Source organism: Leiobunum rupestre, chromosome 1 (assembly GCF_980474605.1).
Source record: "Leiobunum rupestre chromosome 1, qqLeiRupe1.1.hap1, whole genome shotgun sequence".
Lineage (NCBI taxonomy): Eukaryota > Metazoa > Arthropoda > Arachnida > Opiliones > Sclerosomatidae > Leiobunum > Leiobunum rupestre.
In genome coordinates, this window is record NC_143384.1 from 17,745,660 (window position 1) to 17,770,281 (window position 24,622).

Genomic DNA, 24,622 nt, shown 5'->3' on the forward strand with positions numbered 1-24,622 from the left:
GTTCAACTTTAATTATTTTATGTGTACTAGATGGCGCCAGTTTTTAAATTTTATTTTGCGAGAAGGGAATTAATGCTTACTGATATATTAAGAAAAAAATGTACTCGTAATACTGTTTATAAATGATATTTTATATAAAAACTATCAAGCAAATCCAAAATAGAGTTAGCATAAAAACAGGAAAAAAATAATATTTTTCATGGTTTTTCGATAATAGAAAGGTTTAGCAACCCATCAAAAAGTTGTAGAGAAAACTTGCGTAGACGTAGCTTCATTGCGTACAATATACACTCTTACACGTTAAGCCTAGGGGTGGATTAACCTTTTTAGTTTAAAATTTCTGCATTTCAGCGGGTATTTAAAAATACTCGTCTAATGGCAATGTGAAATCATGCTATCCCTTAACAATTATTGCGCCATCTGTTAAGACTTTCTCAAAATAGTCATTCTCACTAATTATAATTAAATTATAATAACTGATTATAATAATAAATAATAATAAATAATAATAAATAATAATAAATAATAATAAATAATTATAAATAATAATAAATAATAATAAATAATAATAAATAATAATAAATAATAATAAATAATAATAAATAATTATAAATAATTATAAATAATTATAAATAATAATAAATAATAATAAATAATAATAAATAATAATAAATAATAATAAATAATAATAAATAATAATAAATAATAATAAATAATAATAAATAATTATAAATAATAATAAATAATAATAAATAATAATAAATAATAATAAATAATAATAAATAATTATAAATAATAATAAATAATAATAAATAATAATAAATAATAATAAATAATAATAAATAATAATAAATAATAATAAATAATAATAAATAATAATAAATAATAATAAATAATAATAAATAATTATAAATAATTATAAATAATAATAAATAATAATAAATAATAATAAATAAAAATAAATAATAATAAATAATTATAAATAATTATAAATAATTATAAATAATTATAAATAATAATAAATAATAATAAATAATAATAAATAATAATAAATAATAATAAATAATAATAAATAATAATAAATAATAATAAATAATAATAAATAATAATAAATAATAATAAATATTAATAAATAATAATAAATAATTATAAATAATTATAAATAATTATAAATAATAATAAATAATAAAAAATAATAATAAATAATAATAAATAATTATAAATAATAATAAATAATTATAAATAATAATAAATAATAATAAATAATAATAAATAATAATAAATAATTATAAATAATTATAAATAATTATAAATAATTATAAATAATAATAAATAATTATAAATAATAATAAATAATAATAAATAATAATAAATAATAATAAATAATAATAAATAATAATAAATAATAATAAATAATAATAAATAATAATAAATAATAATAAATAATAATAAATAATAATAAATAATAATAAATAATTATAAATAATTATAAATAATTATAAATAATTATAAATAATTATAAATAATAATAAATAATAATAAATAATAATAAATAATAATAAATAATAATAAATAATAATAAATAATAATAAATAATAATAAATAATAATAAATAATAATAAATAATAATAAATAATAATAAATAATAATAAATAATAATAAATAATAATAAATAATAATAAATAATAATAAATAATAATAAATAATAATAATAATCAGTTAGACTAATACCCTTGGCACCACCTTAGGCCTAAGTCATCGAGCGACTTTTAAAGCCATTATTTCAGGTGGCCGGGTCACAATGCGTAGGAAGGTGGCGGCAAGCCCTTCATGCCACGCAAACCAACAGCTCCATACACTCACTATTACCGTTAACCTCAACAAGTTTTTTTTATAGAAGGGAAAACCGAATTCATTTAGGCTCTCAGTTTTCAATTTAAAAACATTTTAAAAGCTGTATTAATTGACAATCGACTTTAATTCGATTAAAACGATCGACTTTTAACATTGGTATTCAATTTATCGACGAAATAACCTTTGCCGTATGAAGACCGCCTAATATATCACCGATGCGGTATAGATTTAAAGAGTCGGTACGTATTGAAGAATCTTAAGTTACCGACGTTTTGGGCTTCTGTATTAATGTTTACGATTTGACCTGTTCGGTCGCTACACCGACAAAGGTCCTTTTATCCCCCCCCCTTTCTTTAGAACTATTTATTAGAGGTCTTTAGCGCATCATTTACCTGGATCCTTACCCCCGGCCCGTGTCTGCTGATCCTTGTTTTTGAATTCTTTAAATGCCGGGAATATTTCCGTCTCTGTCTCAACGTTGTCTCTTTCGAGGTCCGTGGCTCGATCCTTTACACGAGATAACTTCATTGCGAAGTCGCTGAAATTCAACGGTTTTTTTTGTAACGTAAAGAATGTGTCAATTGTTTTGGTCGTTTAATGTTTTATTTGGTTGAAAAAAAATACAATCATAACGCAAATTTAATTTGGCCTACTGCGCGCCTGTAGAAGTGTTCATCACGCAACGCAGAGGTGTTATGGGTGAAGTTAATTTACAGGGTGTGGTGTACGATATTTATTCTATTTTGTAAGCTTTTTTTAGGTACAATACTGCTAACCTAATAGTTTATTTAGTTGGTCTCACAAAATGAAAAAGCATCGGCTAAGCAAATTCTTCAACAAAAATGAACACATTAAAAATTAGTCGATTCTTCAAAATAGCAGTTATGGGCGCTTCTCTTACTTTGAGCGGTTTTTTGTCATTATGAGCAAATTGGGAGTTTTAAATGAAATACGCGTCAATTTTAGGGCTCCAAAATGAGCTTAATGAAATACGCGTCAATTTTAGCGCTCCAAAATTAGCTTAATGAAATACGCGTCAATTTTAGCGCTCCAAAATAAGCCTAATGGAAGACGCGCCCATTTTAGCGCTCCAAAATGAGCCTAATGAAAGACGCGCCCATTTTAGCGCTCAAAAATGAGTTAATGAAAGACGCGCCCATTTTAGCGCTCAAAAATGAGTTAATGAAAGACGCGCCCATTTTAGCGCTCGAAAATGAGTTAATGAATGACGCATCAATTTTATTGCTCAAAAATGAGCTTAATTAAAGACGCATCAATTTTATTGCTCAAAAATGAGCTTAATTAAAGACGCATCAATTTTTGCTAAAATTAGAGAATTAACAATTCCACCGCTCAAAAATGAGCGAAAATTAGAGAAGTATAAATTTAGCTGCTCAAAAGTGAGCAAAAATGAAAGACGCGCCAATTTATTTGCTCAAAACAGAGCGAAAATGATACAAGCGCTAATTTCACCGCTCCAAAAATGTAACGTTTCAATCAAAGGAAGTACAGACAAAGCTACCAAACTCGGGACCAAAGGGGGGAAATTCCTTGTTGAAACCCCCCTCGTATACGCCACTGATCCGCTCAAGCGAGAATAATTGTGGAAAATGTGTCCAAAATTCTTCGTTTAAAAAAAGGTACTAAATTCGGCGAGGTGGTGTCGAAGGTGGGCCGCCGGGCCAAGTTACTTTGATGGTCATTTGTATTGTATTTCGGAACACTCCAGGAGTCAAGTGAAGCGTACGACATTGGCCTTTCCTCCGTCTATACGCGGAGCAGCCAGCCGCGGGAAACCCTCTTTGTAGACGCCTTGTTCGCCAGAATACCTGGCTAATCCCAATTCCCCCCTGTCCGCCCCTTCGTGTTCCTTAAAGGGGCCATGCCCCCGCGTGACGTGTAAATCTGAATTGAGCGAGTTTTTTGTATGGCAGACTCTTTAGTGGTGGTGTAGAAAGGCGCATTCGGCCATTTAAACATTAAACGTGACAAGGAATGGGGGGCTAGACGACGCTGTTCCCACGTAGTACCTCAGCCACCCACTGTCTAAATAGTCCGATAGAGTTCAATCTCGTTTCAGGGGGGTAATTCCTACAGGGAGTATTTCCGATATTTCACTTGCCATTTTAAATTTATTTTAGGAATTTAGTTGATAGATGGGGTTAGTCATTCGTAAAAAATGTGTACATCTGATGGCTGATTTTTCGAAAAACTTTAATTGATTTACAGTGATTTGACTCGATTGTTCAATTATTTTATGTGATTTTATTTCCTGTAATCTTTCATAATTATTCAATTATTCCCTGTGATTTTTCACAATTATTCAATTATATCCTATGATTTTTCACAATTATTCAATTATATCCTGTGATTTTTCACAATTATTCAATTATATCCTGTGATTTTTCACAATTATTCAATTATATCCTGTGATTTTTCACAATTACTCTGATTTTTCTCTATTTTTCAATTACTTCCCGTGATATTTCACAAATATTCTGTGATTTTTCTCAATTACTCCCGTGATTTGTCTCGATTTTTCAATTACTCCCGTGATTTGTCTCGATTTTTCAATTACTTCCCGTGATATTTCACAAATATTCTGTGATTTTTCTCAATTACTCCCGTGATTTGTCTCAATTTTTCTACTATTTTCTGTGATTTTTCAATATTGTTATGTTATTTCCTATGATTTATCTCAATTAATTAGGGATTTTCAGTGATTTTTCACAATACAGTTTTGGTTGATTTCTAGTGATTTATTGTAATTTCTGTGATTTCCAGTGATTTATCGTAATTTCTCGGTATTTCCCAGTGATTTTTCTAAGTGATTTCCCGATTTAACCGACGTGATTACCTAACATTAATTAATAGTTAAGTTAGCAGTCACTACCAACTTCTTAAACCCCTACCAAGGTCCCCAAAAATCAACTTAATAAATGAAATCTTCAAAATTATTCCCAAACATTCCCAAAAAATCCTTACGTACAGCTCCCCCGTAAGGCTCTCCCATATGCTCTATTCCGGGACGGTACCACATACCTGGAGGTGACCCCTTGACCCGCGGGGTATTTTTTCTTATATGAAGCGGACCTTTTATTATAAACACACCCCTGCGCACCAAAAACCACACTTTGAGCCGCGCACACTCGAAGAGAGCCCCCTAGAAAAATGCGCTCGGTGCAAAAGGCCAAGGCTTAGGGATTTTTTAACAAAGGCTTAGCGTCTACCTTCTCCTTTCGTTTCTTTGTGGAATCTTCGCTGTAGAGCGGCCACTAAAAGCACAATGCCAGAGATCAGGAGAGGCTAGAGTCGGTTGACAAATAAGACCTCTACTTTTCAGGCCCTTGTCAGCGCCCTTTCTCGAGCAGACCGCCGATTGTTTGCCATGCTCTTCGGGGATGAGAATCTCGTTGAAATTTGCTGCCCCCCCCCCCCCTCCGATAGATGTCCCTCTTTTTTTGTTCGCGAATAAAAATGACCTACCCACCAGTGTGGGCATTTTTTTAAAATTCAATCTCAGCTTAAAAGTCGCTCATGCTAACCTGACATATTTGTATCTCACGCACATCTCAAACACGTTTACTGATAGCTCAGCTCTTTCCTCATTTCAATTTTGTAAGGGTTGCTCTCTCACGCTCAACAGGGCTAAAAAAAAACCTTTTTTTTTATAAAACCAAAAACCAAAATAACAGTTTTTTGTTTGGGTTTAAACCAGGTTTATTTAAATCACTGGTTTAAATTTCTTTGAAACGATTTTTTCGATTGTGTAAATTCTTTTTAATTGTACATACATACTAAAATTTAATTTGAGTTAAAAATAAAGTACCAAAATTACCAAGATTAAAAAATTAACTTTTTATTTTTCTGGGGCTTTACTTAAAGAGATTACACTTCTTTAGTTCTTCAATATCTAATATTTAATTTGATTTAAAAATTAAAGTAATCCAAATTATATGCCCAGATTAAAAAAAAATGACTTTTTAATTTTCTGGGACTGTACTTAAAGGGCTTACTCTCTTTAAATTCTTTGATAAATACTTTAAACAAAAACACAAGTTTAAATACTTCTCTATGCCTATAGTCTATTATTATTAGCCAATATACAGCAGTATTGCTTTAAAATGTATTGTTGTAGATTTAGTTTCGGTTTTGAATATTACAAAAGTCTCGACAGAAGCGATATGTTTTAGATTTTTAGTTTCGATTGTGTACAAACGCGTAAATTTAATTCACGCTGCTAAGGCTAATTATGACAACCTCATCTCAGTTTGTCGAGATTTTAAAATACATCTCGCTCAATCTATGACGAAACTCGGCGCTCATCTCTAAGATACGCTCACATTCCTCTCTTCCGCTCATTTAACCAAACTCAAATTTATGTTCTCGATCGTCTCACTCATTCCCTCAATTATTTGAAAGTTAGCGCTCATTCTGATCTCAAACGCTTGGAACCTCTCTAAAATGAGCGGAGTGTGCCCATCGCTGCTACCCACCAGGTAGAACAAGCTATTGAAATGTCTCCCCCCGTTTAACTGCCTGTTATTTCTATCATCTTTTTTACTATTTTCTTTATCGCCTTACTTCGTTCCGGGGTTTATTACTGTCTGTATGGAAACTGTACCCCCGTCATTTTACTTTGATCGAAGTGCCATGTAATATCGATAGGGTAGCACTTTGCAGTCGCGAAAATTGCTGATGTCTTCATTTTCGAAGGGGATGTGTATGTTCGCCGTGTAAAATCTTGTCTTCTGACAAAGGGGAATTCACTGTGTAGCTATTAACAGAAGTGCTTATTGTTAGTTTAATTTTATTAGCCCAATAATTTTAACATTGCTTTAAACAAAATAAGTGTAACAGAACCCACGAAGGTGGCTGTTAATACCTTTTTTATTAGACTGTATTACACTCAAGTATCTAAATTAATTTCAAAGGTCAAGAGTTTAATTTAAAAGGTCAGCTGTGTGTGTTATTTTCTTCACGGTTACTGCTTAACCTGATATTTGTACGTTTAGTTATGTTTTTCATACTATTAATGTCCTCCTCGTGGGTACCACTTCAGTGGACTGTTAGCCTATGTTTAGAAATGCTTTTCAATACATGTGACCTAACTTACCATTGATTCTCAATTTTCATTGGCTAAAAATATTTTTAGGCAAAAGGTCTTATTTATATTTAATATTTAATCCTAATATTTAAACTAATCTAAATTACCTAACACATTTTGAAAAACTATTCGTAGCTAATTTAATAGACCAGCCCATAAAAGTGATAAGATAACATTATATCCACAAGCAATAAAATAGCCAATTCAGTTTACACAGAGATACGTAGCGGCCAACGCGAGAAACAAAATCTGCTAAATTTTAATTTTGCTAAGCAGACGATGTGCACTTTTACAAATGGTAATAGGCGAAACTATAAAGTAAATTTGGTCTTAACCAATTTGTTAATATTGGAAAACAAAATAACGTGACTACCATATCACAGCCAACTTCGATTCGGTAACTCGTGTTCATAGTTGGCTGTGCGACGGTAAAGAAAAAAATTATTCCTTGCAGATACTGTAGAAAGCTAATTAACTTACACCTTTCTATTACAAGATGTTTTAAATAATAATAATAATAATTAGATAATTTAAATGAATCGATCAAAATTTAAACCGCCATTAGCAAAAGAAAATGAATAATAATTCGTATTTTCTAGTTTAGATGGCGCTGCAGTCCTCCACAAAGTCACGTGACTACCATATTTTCAGCCCCCCTTTACCAACTTTCAAGATTTCAGACGGGGGTACAATCAATGTATTTGTACCCCTTGAAATGGCCCTTGCAAAAATGTAATAAATCAAATTCTTTTCTTTAATTTTCCAAAACCGTCAAAAATAATATTTACAAAATATAATAATATATTCATATAATTATACAATTTAATTAAATAATAAATTAGACTTGCTATTTGCTAAACAATTATCTATTTTCATGAAAATGACTAGCAAATATGCAATAGAAATTTAGAAAAACCCAAATAAATCAACATTTTTGGCTTAAGGGGGAAGAATACAGTAAAAGCCTCTTTTTCGTTCTAGCGGTTTCTGTGTTAATAATTACATAATTGAATTATATTTTTCTTATTAGACTGAACCTTCCTCTAGTGTTTAAAATAATTTTGATAATTCTAATATTAATAGTTAACGAGAAATAAGGTCCTAACTAAAGGGTAGTTCGGGCGCTTGCCCAAATGGTTTAGCTCCGGGGGTCCGAACTAAAACGTAATAACTTAATTACTTTTAAATTTAAAATTGTCAAAATTATTTTAATCACTAAACAAGAGGCTGTTTTACGCATAAATATTAATTTTATAAGCTAAAATACAAAATTAAAAGAGTTCAGCTTGAAAAAGCGCGAAAGTAGACAATGGTCACTGTAGTCTTCCACCTTCATTTTGTAACCCACCCACCGTTGCTTTAATATCTTTCATTTTATAACTATTACAGTCCTCCATAACGCTTTTTAAAATAACGGGTTTATCTCAAAACATTTGCATATTATTAATGTACGAGAGGGTGGTCTGAAAATACGAATTCAATTAAAACCTCAAATTGCCTTTTTTCTCGAAAAGAAACATTCAATTTAAGCGATAAAAACCAGTATTAAATAATTATCTATCGAACATCGCCTAGATTTAGAAATTGAATTTAAAGCTGTCTTCTAAAATGTCTTAATCCTCAGTTTATCCCCGGAGCTATATTATCTTTGAAAATCCCCCTTACAAACGACGCCACCTATCGGAGAAGAAAATATCTCCCTAATAGACTTCATTTCTACCTGAGGAGGATGGGGAGAGATCGAATTGCCTTTAGTCAATCTATCTGGTCCATTTAAGACGAATATTATATCGTCGGTATTTGGAATCGAACTCCCTGTCAACGGAAACTGTCCGTGACGAATCGGACCAGATAACCCCAATGCTTCGTGTATACGATACAACCAAGCTCTTTTTAGAGCATTTCTACGAACGAATTGTAAACGTTAGGAAATTGTAACGAACTTCTGTCGCAAGCGTACATCAATTCAATGACCGTTGATTTTTTTAAAACGTTTTTTTTTGAGGCAACGTTTGGTATAATATAAGGTCCCTTCCCCCTTGTTCGCGATTTCCTTTCGAGCCCTTAGGGCCCCAATTTCCCCCTCCTTCGTGTTTTTCTACCCCTCTTGCTTCATTTTATGGGGTCTAAGATTAAAAGCGGGAATAAAAATTTGCCCCTAAATCTCACCGGGGTGGTCCGACTTGCTAAAATTCGCAAAATCGGTTTTCTTTAGTACGAAGGTATTTTTTTTCTTTCTTTAGGTCCTTCTCTGTATCGGTGACCACCACGTGGGGCCTCGGGTTTTGGGGATTGTTAGGGACCCAGAGCTTACGTAATCGGAGTGATGTGATTTTTTCCCCTTGGTGGCTTATAAATGTCTTACACCCGCGGTTTGATTTGTGAAATTCTCATCTTTATAATTGATTTGTCGGTGTTTTAGAGGTTCGTAAACGCGTACGCGTACGTGTAGATAGTTCTAGGCTTAGGCCGTTTGAAGTGGCCCGTTTAGAATTTAGTAACTTGGCAGCCTAAACGGTCAGATCAACTTATCAATGATTTGGATTTAGATTATGCTTAGACCCGTCAAAGGAAGCTCGTGAACGCGTACGCGTACGTATGGATAGATCTTAGACATAGGTCGATTGAAGTAGTGTTGTAAGTCGGAACATTTTCCGGAAAATGACCTAGGCCTTTTTTCCGAAACATTTTCCATATTTTTCCGAAAAAAATAATGTTTTCACTCCATGATTAGTCTAATACATTGTTTGAAAATTGAAATAAAGCGGCATTTTCGCCTCATTTTTTCGAATCTAAAAGTAAAACTAAACCTCTAGACTAGTTTAAGCTGATTAACAATGTAACACTATTAATGTTTTGTAGTATGTTTACTGATATTAGACATTTTATATCGATAAAAAGTTTTAAACATTAAAAACAATTAAAAAGTAATTTATGTTTAATTTTTTTATTTTCCGAAATTTGGAACTTAACAACGCTAGTTTGAAGTGACCCGTTTAGAATTTGTGAACTTGGCAGCCTAAACGTTCAAGTCAATTTTTCAATAGTTTAGATTTAGATTATCGTTAGACCCATGAAAGGAAGCTTGAAAAGTTGAAACTGCAGGCTTAGACAGTCTAGAATTTGATGACTCAGAAACTAAAACTTTCTGTGAAATTTTTCAATACTAACCTATTTTCAGTATATTCCATTGACCAACCAAAAAATTACAAATATCAAATTTATCCAATACTAAGCGTACTAATATAGTAGTAGTATTCACTAATTAATAATAATCAGGTAGGCTAATACCCTTGGCACCACCTTAGGCCTAAGTCATCTAGCGACCTTTAATGCCATTAATTCAGGTAGTCGAGTTACAATGCGTAGGAGGGTGGTGCCAAGCCCTTCATGCCACGCGAGCCGACAGCTCCTTACACTAACTTTTACCGTTAACCTCTACAAAGTTATATGGAAAGGGGAAATCGAAGAACTCGGGATAAACCCCTTAAACCAGTGGGGAGAGAACTTTAAAGCTCAACGCAAAAGAGTAGATTGGCGGAACAAATAAATTAACCGGCAAAATTTCGATTAATCACAAAAGTTTTGATTAACCGTTTATTTATGAACATTTTATACGAATAAACAACGATTTAACATGCAAAAATAATGGGATTTTTCTGATATTTTTTGGATAATGTCGGTTATGAATAAAAATAAATAATTGGGTAATTTCTTATTCAAACGCCGATCTCTAGGGTTGTTCCTAGTTTTCACCCAATGCCACAATCGGCGATCGAACCCGGCAACTCTTTCGGCTAGGCGAAAGTGCTAACCACTCCGCCACCCCATCAGTTTGGGGGGTCCCTGCGATATATAAGCCCCTGTAAAGTTGTCCAAAAATCCGATTGGTACATCATCTATGGGTGGGCCCAAAACCCCATTTTTTTTTAAAACGTTTCCATTTGTATTCAACTTTTACTTCTGGAACGGAATAAGCAAAACCCTATGATTATTTTTAAAATGCAGGCTTTATAATAAACTTCATTCTTAAAGGGGACTCTACCCCCTTATTTTTTGCGCTAACTTAACAACAGTCTAAGTGTGAATCGGGCTAGAAGGAATAGCATTTTACTTCTTGAATGGGTTAACCCAAAGAAACCCAAATTGGTTCCCCTTCGTAATAAACCTCATTCTTAAAGGGTACATTACCCCGTTTTTTATTTATACAAGTTTAATAACAACCCAAGTGCGAACGGGGCGTGGTTTTTGAATCGAGTAAAAAAGAAGGCAGGGGGGGGGAGGAAATCTCCCGAAATTTGCGATCTGTGACGAATCATCTTGTCTGCCATCTGTCAAACGAAGATGGCGGTGCCCATCAAAAGTTCCTCCCTTCGTTTCGCTCTACATTTCCTTTTTGGTAATAACAGAATTAAAAATATACTCGATTTTTAACCTTCCCTCGGCTCGACCCTGGCCACTTACTGGGGGAGTCGGTGAATCGGTAACCGAGGCTTAGGAAAAAAGTTCGTTTTAAGTAGAAGGAACGAGTGAAGTTTGCGCGAACTCCGATAAATTAGGTTCGAATGTTAAAGGAACGAGTGAAGTTTGCGCGTTCTCCGATAAATTAGGTACGAATGTTAAAGGAACGAGTAAAGTTTGCGCGTACTCCGATCAATTAGGTACGAAATTTAAAGGAACGAGTGAAGTTTGCGCGTACTCCGATCAACTAGGTACGAAAGTTAAAGGAACGAGTAAAGTTTGCGAGTAGGATTATTTACATTGGTCTAAGCCTTTTCCGGGCCTTGGTAGAAATAAACTAGCTATGATGGCAGCACCCATCTGGGTTGCGCGGTCCTTTGAAATGAAGCGTGTCTGGGAGGGTTACTTCATCTCGCCGGTAGAGGGCGCTCTTTCGAAATGCCGTCAAATTACGTGAATGGCACGGAGATTTCATTTTGGCGTTTGAAATCATTTTTTTTTAAACAATATCGTAGCCCTGCCTTTGTCCCACGGATATCTCAACGAGCCCGCAGCTAAGAGGAAGTAAATCAAATCTTTCTTAAATAACGGGTTTTTAGCAATTTAACGTGGTCAAGATCGTACTACTCAATGATCTCAATCCATCTAGCTATTACAGGGCTGCCATAGTACCTGAAAAATCTGTAATTCAGGGAAAAGTCGAGAAATTTTAAAATTGATCTAAAAATCATGGGAAAAGTCGGGAAATTTTAAAATTGATCTAAAAATCATGGGAAAAGTCGGGAAATTTTAAAATGGATCTAAATATCATGGGAAAAGTCAGGAAATTTGAAAATGGACCTAAATGTTATGGGAAAAGTCAGGAAATTTGAAAATGGACCTAAATGTTATGGAAAAAGTCAGGAAATTTGAAAATGGACCTAAATATCATGGGAAAAGTTGGGAAATTTTAAAATGGATCTAAATATCATGGGAAAAATCAGGGAATTTGAAAATTGATCTAAAAATCATGGGAAAAGTCAGGAAATTTGAAAATGGACCTAAATATCATGGGAAAAGTCAAGAAATTATAAAATGGATCTAACAATCCGTGAAATTTTAAAATGTGTCTAAAAATCAGGGAAAATTAGTATAAAAGTCAGGCAAGAATCAGGAAATTTGAAATTGGGTCTAAACATCAGAGAAAGGTTAGGGAATTTGAAAATGGGTCTAAAAATCAGGGGAAAGGTAGAGAATTTTAAAATAAGTCAGGGAAAAGTGAGGGAATTTGAAAATTAATCTAAAAATCCGAGAAATTTAAAAAAGGATCTAAATTCCGGGAAATGTCAGGGAATTTATTTTTGCTAGCAAATAGTTCCTAAAAATTGCCAAATTTTTGCATAAAATAAATCAGGGAAAACCTGGAAAATAGTTTTACAAAAAGAAAATATTTACTATAATTATAAATACTAAAATTTTGTTCCATGGTCGAATATCTTAATGTAAAATTTAATAAAAGTTCTGCTACTGCATGGAGGTCAAATAAAATAAAATAAAATTTATTTTCGGTAGCTTTCGGACCGCGGTCCTTTATTCGTCAGTAGGTTTGTAATAACGGAACAGTAGGTTTGTAATAACGGCTGACGAAGGACCGCGGTCCGAAAGCTACCGAAAATAAATTTTATTTTATTTTATTTGACCTCCATGCAGTAGCAGAACTTTTATTAAATTTTACATTAAAATATTTACTAAAATATAGGCCAAATTCTTTAAATCTTTTTGAAAATCCAAAATCTACTCGAAAATCCCTTCTAAAATCCTAAAATCAACATATAAACTGGAATAAGTAAAAATTTCAAAACAGTAAAAAATTTTTTTTTATTATCGAATAAGAACTGGAAAGCAGCACGAAAATCGCTCTACAAAATATAGCAAAATTTGTAAACAAATCCTACGAACTTTCTTCAATCGCGTGAAAAATTATCAATACATTTTTAATATAATTATAATTGAAAAATTTTCAATAGTTCTCTGTTGCTAACCCTTTAATTTTCCATCTCTTCGGGTTTTGTCGTACCGGCCATTTTAACCAATTGTGACGAAATTTGATTCAAGAAGCTGCTCCTGGTATATCGCTTTTTGTAGTTTTTTTTCCGCGGCGGGGATTTATGACGGGAAGTTGGCAGAGTAGGGGTGGGGGTCATTTTTATTGAAAATAAATTCTACGGTAGAGTGTGTTTTATGATTCCACCGCCTGTAGACTTTTTAAAAGGAGTCTTATAAAAGCTTCGTATTCCTCTTACGAATTTAAACCAGCCAACCAACCCGGTACACGCTATAACTTTCGAATTCCCTTAAAAAACGCTAAAGTAAAAAATAAAAATGATAAAAATGACATTTGGACGTATCAAAACTTCCGAATCTAATTTTTACAATCGTAGCTTATAGAAAGCCCAAGTAAACTCGAGTAAACCCGCATGATACTCCCGAGGGTCGAAAGGGGACCCTCAGATGGGGAGGGGGGGGGTGTAAACGGAGAGATGGAAAACCAAACGGCAAACGGTTTCCTACAAAAGGAACCGTCCTCAATCCCGCTGAAATCCCACTAAATTTAAACCATAGCGACGAGGATGAGCATTTATAAAGCGGCTGATCTTTTTTTACGATCTTTTCCGTGATAGCGACTCTTCGCTTGGCCCTGCTAAAAAGGGGTTCGCGCAAGATAGAAGCTATTCTTCCCTCTTTGCTTTCGAAATCGCGTAAACGTCAGGAGACAAGCTAGCTCGCATCTTCTTCTGCCGCGTTTTATTCCTTTTGTCCAGGCGAACCCGCAGAGAGAAATGAGATATTTTTACCTGCGCCCGCCTACTGACGATATCCGCGCTAACTATTGCAATCGGGTTGTGTCGTGGATGTCGACGTAGCATCGTGGATGTCGATGTAGCATCGTGGATGTCGATTTAGCATCGTGGATGTCGATTTAGCATCGTGGATGTCGACGTAGCATCGTGGGTGTCGACGTAGCATCGTGGATGTCGACGTAGCATCGTGGATGTCGACGTAGCATCGTGGATGTCGACGTAGCATCGTGGATGTCGACGTAGCATCGTGGATGTCGACGTAGCATCGTGGATGTCGACGTAGCATCGTGGATGTCGATGTAGCATCGTGGATGTCGATGTAGCATCGTGGATGTCGATGTAGCATCGTGGATGTCGATGTAGCATCGTGGATGTCGATGTAGCATCGTGAATCGACGTAGCATCGTGAATCGACGTAGCATCGTGAATCGACGTAGCATCGTGAATCGACGTAGCAACGTGAATCGACGTAGCAACGTGAATCGACGTAACATCGTGAATCGACGTAACATCGTGAATCGACGTAGCATCTGAATCGACGTAGCATCGTGAATCGACGTAGCACCGTGAATCGACGTAGCATCTGAATCAACGTAGCACCGTGAATAGAAGTAGCATCGTGAATAGAAGTAGCATCGTGAATAGTCGTAGCATCGTGAATAGTCGTAGCATCGTGAATAGTCGTAGCATCGTGAATAGAAGTAGCATCGTGAATAGTCGTAGCATCGTGAATAGTCGTAGCATCGTGAATAGACGTAGCATCGTGAATAGACGTAGCATCGTGAATAGACGTAGCATCGTGAATAGACGTAGCATCGTGAATAGACGTAGCATCACTCGGTGGCCAATGTGACGTAAACATTAAACTACACGAAAAAGGAAAAAAAGGATTAATTTTGAAGTGGAAAAACTAATATTTATTTGGATAAACGCGGTATTTCGGCCGATACAAAAACGATAAAGACTAACTTGCAACCAAAGCAGGGCCTGATTAGGCCTGAGGGAGAGAGATAGAGAAATGAGGGAAGGGAAGCCTGTATAAATTATCATGGCCCATGCACCCTGCGGGGCCCGAGCAGTTTGAATCAATCAAATATGTTTCTTCCCGAAAATGCATCATTACCTCCAGTTAAAACGGTTCTCTTGGGCCCGGAATGCTTGTTCCACCGGGCCCGGGCTTGCTTTCGGTGGCCCTGGGCGTGCTGGGGATAAGGGAGATGATACTGTCATGAGAATACAGTTTTTGCAAATTTTTAGATTGTGACAAAATTCACTATTTTCCCGGATTTTTAATTTTTTTGACGAAATGTTTTCATACTTTGGGCGTTATTTTTAAACAATTAAATATTTTCGTACTTTAGGCGTTAAGCAATTAAATATTAATATATTTAATATATTCGCAAAACACCGGAATTTATTTCAAAATCGAGTTTATTAAAGGGCCACACCAAAAAAACTGGTTCTCTGCTTCCGGTACCTTATGGTGGCAGATTCGGTCAATCACATTATCCTATTTTGATAGCCATATTTATAAAAATAATTCTAAAATTAAATTTCATAAACATTAAAAATCTAAATATTGGTTTTAATTTTATTAAAAATTATCATATTTTGGGAAAAACAAATACTACCATATCAGTTCAGGGTTTTACGTATCAATGATAACAGGGAAAATTCAGGGAAATAAAAAATTAGCCTAAAAAGTCAGGGAAAAGTCAGGGAAATAAAAAAATGGGCCTAAAAAGTCAGGGAAAGGTCAGGGAATTTAAAAATGGGCCTAAAAGGTCAGGGAATTTTTAAATGGGCCTAACAAGTCAGGGAATTTTTAAATGGGCCTAACAAGTCAGGGAAAAGTCAGGGAAATAAAAAATGGGCCTAACAAGTCAGGGAAAAGTCAGGGAATTTTTAAATGGGCCTAACAAGTCAGGGAAAAGTCAGGGAAATAAAAAATGGGCCTAACAAGTCAGGGAAAGGTCAGGGAATTTTTAAATGGGCCTAACAAGTCAGGGAAAAGTCAGGGAAATAAAAAATGGGCCTAACAAGTCAGGGAAAAGTCAGGGAAATAAAAAATGGGCCTAACAAGTCAGGGAAAGGTCAGGGAATTTTTAAATGGGCCTAACAAGTCAGGGAAAAGTCAGGGAAATAAAAAATGGGCCTAACAAGTCAGGGAAAAGTCAGGGAAATAAAAAATGGGCCTAACAAGTCAGGGAAAAGTCAGGGAAATAAAAAATGGGCCTAACAAGTCAGGGAAAGGTCAGGGAATTTTTAAATGGGCCTAACAACTCGGAATTTAAAAATGGGCCTAACAAGTCAGGGAAAGTTCAGGGAATTTTTAAATGGGTGAATTTTAAGAATTTGTAAAACGTCAGGGAATTTAATTTATCTTGACACTTTTTGAAGGTAATTTTAACCTAGATCTGTGATAAATTCAATTATTATTATTTATTTCCTTTAAAGGCTAATATTTTCCACATTGCAATAATTTTACTGAAATATAAGTTCATTTAAATTTATTAACTTCTGATAAAAGTAAAAGTAAAATATAAAATAAAAATTTTGGGTTTAAAAAGTCATGGAAAATCTCTTAAAATGGTCAGGGAAAACAAGGAATAGTCGTGGAATTTGAATCTGAAAATTTTGTGGCAACACTGCAGTTGAAATATTTTGTTTTTCCGGTGGTCATCTCGGTAAACATTTCGAGTCCATTTATATTTAAGCCTTATTGCAACTGTCAGGAGAAGCATCGTTATTTCCCCGCGTGTGCTCTCGGTCTGACAGGATGTAATAGCTTTCCAATCTTGTCGACGCTGGGAGAGATCTCAACTCCAAAGCGACTCACCGCAGTTTATTTTCAGCTTTACCCGATAACAGATGTCGCCTGTTTATTAAACATTTCGCGCTTTTAAGAACGCAAAACGATGACTAATAAAAAGGAAAAAAAGGTGGCCCAGCTAACCAGCATCAACCTCCTCTTCGCGCCAAAAACGTATTTATAATGGACAGATTTCGTGGTCTTCCAAAGTGCTTCTTGAGGCAGACAGAACCAGGTTTCTGCGGAATGCGCCAAAGATTGAAAAGGTATGAAGCGCTTACTTCATCTCTTCTACGTGCAGACAACAATGGGACCTTTCTTTTGTAATCCTAAGAATTTGAAAGAAAAATATAAAAAGTAGATATTAATTAAATACGCGGAAAACACTATTGAGTAAGCTTCTAAATATTTACGATGATTCAGTCTTAAATGTACTTTTAAAATTTAAAGGCCTAGGTTTTCTTCTGCCGGTCACCCTTTAAATGTGCTTTCCTTCCAAACAAATACCCTGGTGGTAGGCCAACTGCGGAACACGTTGGCCTACCACCAATGAATGAATGAATGAATGAATGAATTTTTATTTGCCAAATTCCTTTTCGAGCAAGAAGGAGCAAAGCACACAGGCTATAATTATATTACAAGTTAGAAATACATATATTTATATTAGAAAAAATTATGTATATTATATACAAATTATTATGTATATACATGGCGGTTTATTGTTTCGATAGTTGGCCGGCTTGGTGTCATTTCGTTTAAACCACCACCGCTTCAGGAAGTGTATTTGTTTGAAAGGAAAGTAAAATTAAAGGGTGACCGGCAGAAGAAAACCTAGGCCTTTAAGCACTGGTTCGTATAAAGTTTAGATTTTGAAACGGTTTTGTAATTCTATAAGTATCTAAGTTAGTCTCGCAAACACACTATAAAGTGTTGGTCTTCACGGAGAAATATCAGATGTCTATAATGATGTTTCATTAAGTGCCCCAGTTAGTGGAAATAATTACTGAATAACTGTGTGTGGAGTGACTTTGAATTGACGTCAAACCCGAACTAATAAGTGCCTCTAGGCCTTATTACTTCAGTTTGAAGTCCCGCGAGATTGTGTGGTCTGAGTAAAAAAAATTACATACGGAAGATAAGGAACTATCACACTTACATTGTTATTTAAATATGGTAATTAACTTATGGTATTGCGTATTAAACGTTTAGTCGAATAACAATAAGTAAACATTATAAAATATAGTAAAGGGGCACAGAATCTTTTGAATTTTGGGGGTGGGGAAATTGTTTTTCGATGTGGGAAGCTATTTCTAAGTCACGTAACGGAAGGGGAGGAGCTACCTGAAATTCGTCCCGAATTCTTCAAACGATTCTTCGGACCTTTAAGTAATCGAATGTACAAAATTAAACTAAAAACTATAAAAATCATCGAAATTCAGATAAAAATTGTGAGAAATGAGAGTAAAAATCAGAGAAAAATTGTAAGAAATCCAAGTAAAACTTTATATAGAAAAACTGTGAGAGATCCAAGTAAAACTTATAGATAAATTGTGAGAAATCAATGCAAGAATCACAGAAAAATTGTGATAAATCAAAGCAAGAATCACTGAAAAATTGTGAAAAATCCAAGCAATAACTGAAAAATTGTGAGAAATCAAGATAAAAATAACAGAAACATTGTGAGAAATCAAAGTACAAATCACAGAAATATTGAGGTAAAGCAAGTGAAAATCACAGAAAAATTATTGAGGTAAAGCAAGTAAAAATAGCAGAAAAATTGAGGTAAATGAAGTAAAAATCACCGAAAAATTGACTTAAAATCAAGTAAACATCACAGAAATATTTTGTAAAATCAGCAATCAGGTGGTGACAATACTCGGTTTGAATAATTTGAACTTGTTGGTTTTAGTGGCGGTTGAACCCCTAATTACCAAAATTTACATTATTTGAAACGTACCATGTTGTAAAATGGGTTCGTGTCCGAATCTAATTACGAATAATATTCGATTTTAATAATTTAGCAAATCTCTCTCGGGCGCTCGCTCTCAGCTTTCAATAAAGACACTCGGGAAATGTTTGCCAAGCTTGTAATGAAATCGAAACGGGATTTGGGAGGACGGAAGGATTGTTTCGCGGAGTTGAGTTTGCAGAGGGGATTAAATTGGGGGACCCATATCTCAATGGCAACATCTTGACAATTTTAGGGAGATCAGAAAGGGGGAATTTATCCGAATGCTAAGCTATATGAGCGGCATTCGCAAATCTGCCTATAGGGCCTGTTAATCGTATTTCGTGCCCATTCTATTACAAAAGAATGTAGACAATTGATATTTTCGAGTGCCCAACGGTTCGTATTCGCATTCAACGTCAAATTCAGCCACTTCGTGTTCAATCAGAAGTAACAAATTGAAGTATGACACTAAATTATGACGGGTTATCCAATCGATAAATCATAGACTCATTGGGAATTGGCCAAAATCTTTGCTAATCATAAAACAAAATTTGGGGAAATTATTGTTTCGACAAAAAATATTTAAATCTTTTTTTTGTAATCTTAAAATCATTGGGAATGGAACGAAATCTATGGAAATTCGACAATTGTTTTTATAATCATTCAATAATATTGGAAATAATTGATTGAATCAAAACGATAAATCTTTAATGGAAATCTGAAAAATCCAAGATGGTTTTTGAAATCGTAAAATTCTTAGGAATCGAATAAATTAATCAATAAATTAAAAAACAATATCAATTGTAAACGGTGGGAATTTACAATAATAATAATAAAAGTAATAAGCTAGGCTAATACTACTTTATAATTTAATTAATAAAATAAAGAACTAACATAAATTCCCGCTTTTTATAATTAATAATGTTTGTTCTATATTTAATTTATTAATTTATTTATAATAAATTCCCGGTGTTTATAATTGATAACTATTTCGTTATAATTAAATTAATCAATAAATTAAATAACAAAAATTACCAACTATAAACAGCGGGAATTTATAATTAATTAATTACTACACTATAATTAAAGAGCAAAACTTATAATAAATTCCGGCTGTTCGTAATTGATAACTAGCTATTACGTTATAATTAAATTAATAAATAAATTTATTTATGAATATCGAATCTAAATGGCTGATCTGGTATAAATGGTCAATACTTGATAACTATTACGTTAAAATTAAATTTCATATTTAAATTAATTAATTAATTTATTTCTGAATATCGTATATAATTGGCTAATACTTGATAACTATTACGTTATATTTAATTTTCATTATTGAATTAATATATAAATGTATATCTGAATATCGTATATAAATGGCTGATCTGGTATAAATTTCCAATAAATTTCATATTTAAATTTATAAATAAATTAAAGAACAAACATTATCAATTATGAACAGCGGGAATTTATTTCGGTATATCGTATCTAAATGGCCGATCTGTCATAAATGGCCAATAACCTTATCGCGCGTAGTTAATTTCGAGATGGCGGCGTGTTCTGGGCAACAGACGCGCGACTGCCGCGCCGCCTATCGACACCCGAAAACGACCGATGGGGTCTAAAAATAAAGGTTTTTAGTCGCTAATCTAAACTGCGGCGCGAAAGACGTCCAGAATTCGACGTAGCGTGGGCTTACACGTGTCCCCTTCCTTAATAGAAAGTAAATAAAAATATGACAGCGAGCTTAATTCTCCAGTCAACATTTTCCGAGGAATACTACTTCTGTAGATTCGCCGTTTCTGGTCCTAAGAAAACATCTTTTTATCGGACCTTTAAAAGCGCCACCACGTGTTCGCCAACCGCGATAGCGTTATCCTCACGACAATAAAACGCTGAATAGGCCTGCCACCGTATGGAAATTATTACGAGGGCGATAATGTTAATGGGTTTTTCTTCTTCGAAGTTCGCTCCGGTATGGCGCGCTTCTCCCCGAACACCGACGTATTGCGGATGGAACACTTCTACAGGCGAATGGACTATTTTTAACCTATTTTCATAAAAATGCGGATAAATTATCTTAAGTTAAACCAGAAATTCATCTAGATAGTTATTCGTCGAACCCAAGCAGACGCGATACGTCATGTAAATTGCAGGCGTTCGAAACGCCATCTGTTTCAATTTATATGAAGCTTAAATACCACGACTCTACTTATCGTGAAAAGACGAAACTAAATGGGCGCAGATAGTACGAATGACAGCTATTTAAAGTTAAATATAAAGTATAAATTATATAAACTTACAAAATAAAATATCAAAGGGACTGATACTTCATGGTTTTAAAATATTTATTTTCTTGGAGCTTTCGGACCGAGGTCCTTCGTTAGCCGTTAACTCATTATTAATAAACATTTTACAAATTTAAACATAAAAAATTATACAATTAAACCATTAAAAATTAAAAATTTCTAAAAAACATAATTCTACAACAATTTTTCATTAAACAGCATTACCCCATGCTGTTTAATGAAAAATTGTTGTAGAATTATGTTTTTTAGAAATTTTTAATTTTTAATGGTTTAATTGTATAATTTTTTATGTTTAAATTTGTAAAATGTTTATTAATAATGAGTTAACGGCTAACGAAGGACCTCGGTCCGAAAGCTCCAAGAAAATAAATATTTTAAAACCATGAAGTATCAGTCCCTTTGATATTTTATTTTGTAAGTTTAAATTAACCATGGATCAGAAATTAAACATTTATAATTATAAATTATATAAATTAGAAAACATTTTTATTCATACAAGGATGTCGTAATAATCAGGATTATCAATTTCATAACGATTTAATATTATTTTATTCAAATTTAATCACGATTTAATATTATTTTAATCAAATTTAAAAGGGCAAGAGCGGCCAGAGCTGCAAACGTTGATGTTCCACACCAAATAGCTGAGGTTATATTCCCTTTAAATTAGGTGGCCGGGTTTAAATCGGGTGGCCGGGTTACAACGCGTAGGAGGGTGGCAAGCCCTGGTGCCACGCGATCCAACAGCTCCCTACACTAACTTTTACCGTTAACCTCTACAAGTTTTTATGGAAAGGGGAAACCGAAAAGCTCGAGGGAAAACCCCTTAAACCAGTGGGGAGAGTACTTGCAAACTCAACGCGGAAGGAGTTATTCCGAGTTTTCACCCAGTGCCACAAACTGGGATCAACCTAATAGCGTTATCCATTAGATTGCTTGAGATTCGCTCCGAATCTGTCTCTGACATCATAGATCTCGCCCCAATCGACCAGAGTAAAACCGGAAATGGAACATGCCATGAACATATTCCCGCGCTTTGTTGTTTTTCGTCTGTTAGTAATTTAAATTTTTGCGTCTTGGTCTGCCATTTTGCCAAAAAATCCAAAATTAGCTCCGACCTCGATCTGGAGGGCTATTCTGTAAACATTTGAACATTAATTCGATCTCGACAGCCTGGACCATGTCGAGATTGACTTCGACAATTTGCATTGATTTATGCTTGTTCGAAATCCATTCGTCGAGATCTCGAAATTCGAAATCTATTTTTCGGTCGAAAACTGGATTTCAAATGCTTACAGAATAGGCCCCCGGGTTTCGGGCAAACTCGGAGCACCCGAGAGCTGGAAATGGAACACGCGAAACTTGATCGGAGCAGGTCCGAGCTCGCAAATGGAGCAGAAAATGTTGATCAGAGCGATCTAGAGCGCTCGAGTACAGTCAAATGGAAAACGCTATAAACGTAATTGTGGCGCATTTCCGGATATGTCTGTATTAATGGTTGATTACTTTTGGTGTGCCATTGCAGGTAGTAAGGAGACGGCATTTATCTACGCCATCACGAGTGCCGGCGCGGTGCACGCGGTGACGCAGGCTTGCAGCGCCGGCAACTTGACCGACTGCACGTGCGACCAGAGCATGAAGGACCGGGGCACCAAAGAAGGCTGGAAGTGGGGGGGCTGCTCGGACAACGTCCACTACGGGGTGTCCTTCGCCAAGCAGTTCGTGGACGCCGAAGACCGCGCCGAGAAGAAGAAAAAAGGCGACATCCGGTCCATCATGAACCTGCACAACAACGTCGCCGGGAGATTGGTCAGTAGCCTACCAGAGCTTTTCATTTAAATCATTCTCCCTCTGAGATCAGCCCATCACGGAATCAATTATTGAGACTGATCATTTTAGAAAACCCAGTACTGGATAATTTTTGAATTTTCTGGGTCCGATAAATTTCCATTTTTAGTCTGGTTTTTTCTGTAATTTTCTAGGTCTGGTTTTTTCTTTAATTTTCTGGGTCTGATAATTGTACATTTTTAGTCTGGTATTTTCTTTAATTTTCTGGGTCTGATAATTGTACATTTTTAGTCTGGTATTTTCTTTAATTTTCTGGGTTTGAGAATTGTACATTTTTAGTTTGGTATTTTCTTTAATTTTCTGGGTCTGATAATTTTTCATATTATCAATGACAAATTTTAATTGTTTCTGAGTCTCACATGATTTTTCAAATTATCAATGATGATTTTAAAACTTTTGGAGTATCATGTTTAAAATTTGAAAAATTGTTAAGTCTGATATTTTTTTAATTTTAAAAATTGTTGTGCCTAATATTTCTTCAAATTTGAAATCTGATATTTTTTAAAATTTTTAAAAGGTTTAGTCTGATATTTAAAAAAAAATGGGACTTATGTTTTAAAAAATTTGGGGCATGATAATTGCAAAACATTTAATCTGATATTTAAATTTTTCTAGTATAATAATCTTTCCAAAATTTCTCAGCCAAATAGTATTCGAAATTTTCTAGTCTAATAATTTAAAAAAATTCTAATCTAATAGTAAATTTTCTAGTCTAATAATTTAAACATTTTTTTTAGTCTAGCAATTTAAAACATTATAGTCTAACAATAGTCTAATAATGTATAATAGTTTTTCTAAATTTTCTAATCTGATAGTATTTTAAATTTTCTAATCTGATAATATTTTAAATTTTCTACTCTGATAATATTTTAAATTTTCTAATCTGATAATATTTTAAACTTTCTAATCTGATAATATTTTAAATTTTCTAATCTGATAATATTTTAAATTTTCTAATCTGATAATATTTTAAATTTTCTAATCTGATAATATTTTTTAATCTGATAATATTTGAAATTTTCTAATCCGATAATATTTGAAATTTTCTAATCCGATAATATTTTAAATTTTCTAATCTGATAATATTTTAAATTTTCTAATCTGATAATATTTTAAATTTTTTAATCTGATAATATTTTAAATTTTCTAGTTTGATAATATTTTAAATTTTCCTCCAACTTAAATATACTATAACAGCCCATCCCATTTCGTTAAACATCTAGCAAAAACATTTATTTTATAATTATCACGTAACGTTTTAAGCGCCCTCAAAAAATTCACCCCATCATTGTTAGAAGGCTGGAAAGTGCAAAATCGTCATTTATATTTTTCTCAAGTTCAAGTGTTCTTTAATTAAATTTAAAGAACGCTCTTTATTTAAAAAGGAACCGTCTCTAAGCAGAATCTCGCTTCTTTTATTCCGTTCGGCTTAATTTA

The 24,622-nt window shown here is 33.7% G+C and overlaps 1 protein-coding gene across 1 annotated transcript in view; it reads left to right on the forward strand.

The window, feature by feature from the left end:
• The window catches only part of LOC149961225 (protein Wnt-16-like), a 72,772-nt gene that overhangs the window by 38,674 nt on the left and 9,476 nt on the right, over positions 1–24,622 (forward strand). The window contains exon 3 of the mRNA XM_090170313.1: positions 22,863–23,146. Coding sequence (XP_090026439.1) covers positions 22,863–23,146 — 284 coding nt within the window. The remainder of the gene's footprint in view (positions 1–22,862; positions 23,147–24,622) is intronic.